The sequence below is a fragment of the Diabrotica virgifera genome, chromosome 1 (genome assembly GCF_917563875.1).
Source record: "Diabrotica virgifera virgifera chromosome 1, PGI_DIABVI_V3a".
Classification (NCBI taxonomy): Eukaryota; Metazoa; Arthropoda; class Insecta; order Coleoptera; family Chrysomelidae; genus Diabrotica; species Diabrotica virgifera.
Genome location: NC_065443.1, coordinates 173,961,877 through 173,966,737, shown reverse-complemented (window position 1 = coordinate 173,966,737; position 4,861 = coordinate 173,961,877). Strand labels below are relative to the sequence as shown.

The following is a 4,861-nucleotide window of genomic DNA, read 5'->3' as shown; positions in this document are numbered from 1 at the left end:
TTTTATATTTACACCTACCCCCACCCCTTTATCGGCCACGCAGCATTCCACCCCTGGAGATTGTACTTAGTTACCTCATGACCTACTTATTCCCAAATTTTGGTGCACTATCTCGATCATGAGCGTCACAAAAAAAATAATAAAAACGGCGATTTTGACCCCTTATAACTACCCTCATGCCCAACTCTGGTTTACGGCTCTGAGGATTTTACTTAGCTAGGTCATGGTCTACTTATTCCCAAATTCTGGTGCACTCTGTCAATCACTAACGTCGCAAAAAACCCCTTATATTTTTTGTATTCACCCCTGCCCCACCCCTTTGTCGGCCACGCAGAGTGCCACCCCTGGAAATTTTACTTAGTTACGTCATGACCTACTTATTCCCAAATTTTGGTGCACTATCTCAATCTAGCACGTCGCAAAAAACTCCTTATATTTTTTATATTTACACCTACCCCCACCCCTTTATCGGCCACGCAGCATTCCACCCCTGGAGATTGTACTTAGTTACCTCATGACCTACTTATTCCCAAATTTTGGTGCACTATCTCGATCATGAGCGTCACAAAAAAAATAATAAAAACGGCGATTTTGACCCCTTATAACTACCCTCATCCCCAACTCTGGTTTCCGGCTCTGGGGATTTTACTTAGTAATGTCATGATCTAATTATTCCCAAATTTTGGTCCACTATCTCAATCACGAACGTCACAAAAAACCCTTTATATTTTTTATATTCACCACTACCCCCACCCCTTTGTCGGCCACGCAGCGTTCCGCCTCTAGAGATTTTACTTAGTTACGTCATGACCTACTTATTCCCAAATTTTGGTGCACTATCTAGATCATGAGCGTCATAAAAAATAATAAAATCCGCGACTTTGACCCCTTATAACTACCCTCGGCCCCAACTCTGGTTTTCGGCCGTTGGTGAAAGTTATGTACACAACTAATTCAACATATCCCCGTATAGTTTTTCCATATTACTTATCACGCACAAAATCCGCTTCTATCTCTCCGACTATCCATTATTCGATATTAGTGGATCCGATATTAGAAAAATTAAATTAAAAATTCAATCAGTATAATATGCGTCTGGTAATACTTCTATATTATACACCTATTATTTATTATTCTGGTGGGACCTCACCAAATGCTTCTTTATCTATCACTATCATCTATATATCCCATATTAGTATATACAGGGTGTCCAGAAAATTTTAAGACAATTTAATTCTATTCACCTAGTCCGAAAACGCTTCCTAAGGGAGCTAGAGCTCTTTAAAGATGGCGTCATGTAATTAGTTTTTTTTACCTCCAGAACGCTTCCATGTAGACAAACGAAAACTGGTACGCCCATTTATCTTCCAGAGTTAAATCGTTTTGATCAATTGTGAATTTCTAGTACCGGTAATTGGCGTCCGTTTTGCGTAGGGCAAATGTTATTTTATCGCTTAGCTGTTTTGTCTCTAACTTTTAAGCATTTTTGACACTAGGTTATTAAATTGTGAGGCATTCTAATACTAATAAAAGGTAATCTTGTTTTAATTAAAAGTCGGTAGGGATCAGAGGATAAGAGATGAACGAATATATAATAAAATATATATAATAAAAACAAAACACATTTGGAAGAAAACACAGGGAGACTGCTTTCCATCTCTATTTGCTTAAGGTAATAATAAATAATCACTAACGCCTGAAGTGACGACAAACGAAGAATAAACATTAAGAAAGAAGAGGTAAAGAAAACACTAAGGAAATTAAAAAATAGAAAATCACCAGTATTGCACCGAATACCGAATGAACTGATAAAGTAAAAATACAAAAAATAATATAACAAAACAGAATACCACAGGAATGGAGATCAAGCATCACAATAGCTCTTTTCAAAAAAAGAGATAAATCGGACCCGGAGAATTACAGAGGAATTAATTTATCAAACACAAAACTAAAATTAACAATCAAAGTGATAGCAAACAAAATGAATAAAATTATATCATTAGCAAAATGGACTATATATATATATATATATATATATATATATATATATATATATATATATATATATATATATATATATATATATATATATATATATATATATATATATATATATATATATAAAAAGGTACTGAGATAACAGCTGGGAAAACCCTGGTACTGAGGAAGCAATGAAAGACTGGTGCTTCAAAGTGAGTGCCTTTTATTTTGGTCAAGCTTTCGCCTATTGTTTTTAGGCTTCTTCAGGACTTGCTACAAAGAAGAACATTCTTTATAAATATGCTTAAAGATAGAACAAGCAATTCTTACCGAAATAGGTGCACTAGTGCTCAGTGAAAATAAGGATACATCTTTTACCTTGCCTTTTTTGTGTATACATAAGTAATACAGATATTTTTGTTGTTATTACTTAGCTAATAAAACCAGATATCGAAACTGAGTCAGATCCTCCCTATTCAACCTAATCCATTGTAAGAAAATTTGGACAAGTGTCGTTAGAAGTTGATTTTTTTATTTACAAAATGATACCTATCGATCCATCGATTGTCAACGTCGTCTTCCGTTTTTTTTACGTCTGACTGACACATAGAAGATTTGTTTAGAGATTTCGAGAGAAGAGACTCGTAACATCAAACAACCATTCGACTGTCACTATTCGAACAGCTGTCTGAAATCACTTCTTCTCTTTTTCATGATATAATTGTGGTGAGCTTCTGATTAAGAACCTCCCACCCAACCAATTGCAAAGGATGGATCAAAGGTGAAAGAATGCAATGAAAATCGTTAGAATGGCCGACAGCTCAGTTGTCACTTGTTGAACAGTCGTTCGAATCCAACGATACCACTAAAACGGAAGGTAGTGGTGATCTTTGAAATGTAAAGAAAATTATTATGGTTCTTACAATAGATTTGCCATTAAAACACATGTTTTTGGTGGAGAACGTAGAGACGATCAACACTCCAACTGTCACTTGTTGAAATGCCGGCTCCTCACCTGTTCCCTGTGTCTTCTACGTCAAGTTATTAAAAATATTATGGATAGGGAATCTCCCACTCAGACCCGCCATCCGGTTCACTTACAGGAAACGACTATTCTTTATAAAATGTGGAGTACAAAATGTAAAACGTAATACTTATTAAAATTGTAAATTTAAAGTGGTCGAAATTTGGACATTAGAATTAGATAATATTTTCTTTATAAACAAGTTAGAAATTGAAGGATTGACTTTATACATTTAAAAGGGTAAAAATGAAAAACATCAAAAGGACACAAATATGTAGTACAAAATAGACGTAGAAACAAAAATACATTGAATTTATTGTAAGTGAAGGTCACTCACATATGACTGTGGTAATTTCTTTCGTTTTGTGAAATTTTGCTGTAGTAATAAAGTATAAATAGTACTTAAATGTTCAACATCTTTTTTATGGTTTATCGCGTTAGCACAGTTGTTAATGTAGCACATTTCTAAGAATTTACGATGAAAGTCTTTATCTGCCCTATCCAAGATTATGACATCGTCGTAAAGAACCCTATGGTCATTTTCTGAGACATGGATACTTAGGCTCGTAGCTTGTGGTTTGTGTCTACAATCACTTTTGTGGAGCGCTAATCTTTTGCTCAATCGTTGACTTGTTTGACCGATATATATTTTTCCGCACTCACATGGCAAACCATAAACGACATTGCTACATTTAGATGTTGGGGTGCGATCTTTAAGCTTAGAAAAAAATGTATTAAGCTTTCTGTTGTTATAATTCGCTATCTTTATGTTGAAGTCACTAAACAGTCTTGTGAGTGGCTTTGTTAAGTTGTGTATATAGGGTAGTACACCATATTTTGTGGTGTTCTCTAAATTTGTGTCATTATGATTGTTAACATTGTTTACTGTCTCATTTCTTAACTCGTTGGAATATAACAATTTTTTGAGCAATTTTGATGGATAACAGTTCTCTATTAAAGTGTCAAACAAAAGTTTTAGGTTTTTTTCTTTGAAACTTAAGTGTGATATCTTAAGTATTCTATTTTTCATTCCTATTATAGTGTTGATTTTTTGTTTCATAGGATGGTAAGAATGAAACGGAATGAGTCTACCTGAATTGGTGTCCTTACGATACCAATCCAGGCAGATGATGTTATTATCTGTTCTAACTACTCTAGTGTCTAGGAAAGGGACCGATGAGTCTGAATCCTCCTCCTCCACCGTAAACTGTAAGTGAGTGTTATAAGAATTAAATATGCCAAGTGTGCTTTGTACTTCATTACGTGGCACTGCGGTGATTAGATCATCGACATATTGATATAAAAATGGAAATTCGAACTGTACGTTTTGATGTACAAAGTAAAGCAGTTTATTCATGACAATTTCGGCCAGTATAGGAGAAGCAGACCCACCCATCGGTAAACCCATTTTTTGTTGATAAAATTGATCTTGGAACGAGAAAAAAGTGTGATTATATAAAAAGGTTATGATATCCATAAACATTTGTTTAGGGATACTACAATTAGGTTGTACAAGATCAAAATGCTCTTCTATTATTGTTTTTATAAGTTGAAGGGGTATATTCGTAAACAACGAAACTACATCAAAAGACATTACTACAAAACCATCTGGTACTACTTTGTTATTAATTTTTTCAGCGAATTCAAATGTATCTTTAATCCAAAACTTGTTGAAAGACTCAAAAGACGTGGAAAGTATATCTGCGACCATTTTAGCGAGGGGTTGTGTTGATGCTTTTACACATGATACTATTGGTCTTAAAGGTATATCAGGTTTGTGGATTTTTGGCAAACCATAAAATTTAGGAAGTATACCATTGTACGTGGTAATCGCTTTAGCGGTTTGTTCAGAGATAT

The 4,861-nt window shown here is 34.5% G+C and overlaps 1 protein-coding gene across 1 annotated transcript; it reads right to left on the bottom strand.

The window, feature by feature from the left end:
- Nucleotides 1-3,317: 3,317 nt before the first annotated feature.
- Nucleotides 3,318-4,412, bottom strand: LOC126892084 (uncharacterized). The gene has a single exon (XM_050661516.1). The coding sequence runs from the start codon at nt 4,410-4,412 to the stop codon at nt 3,318-3,320; it is 1,095 nt and encodes a 364-aa protein (XP_050517473.1).
- Between the last annotated feature and the right edge of the window lie 449 nt (nt 4,413-4,861).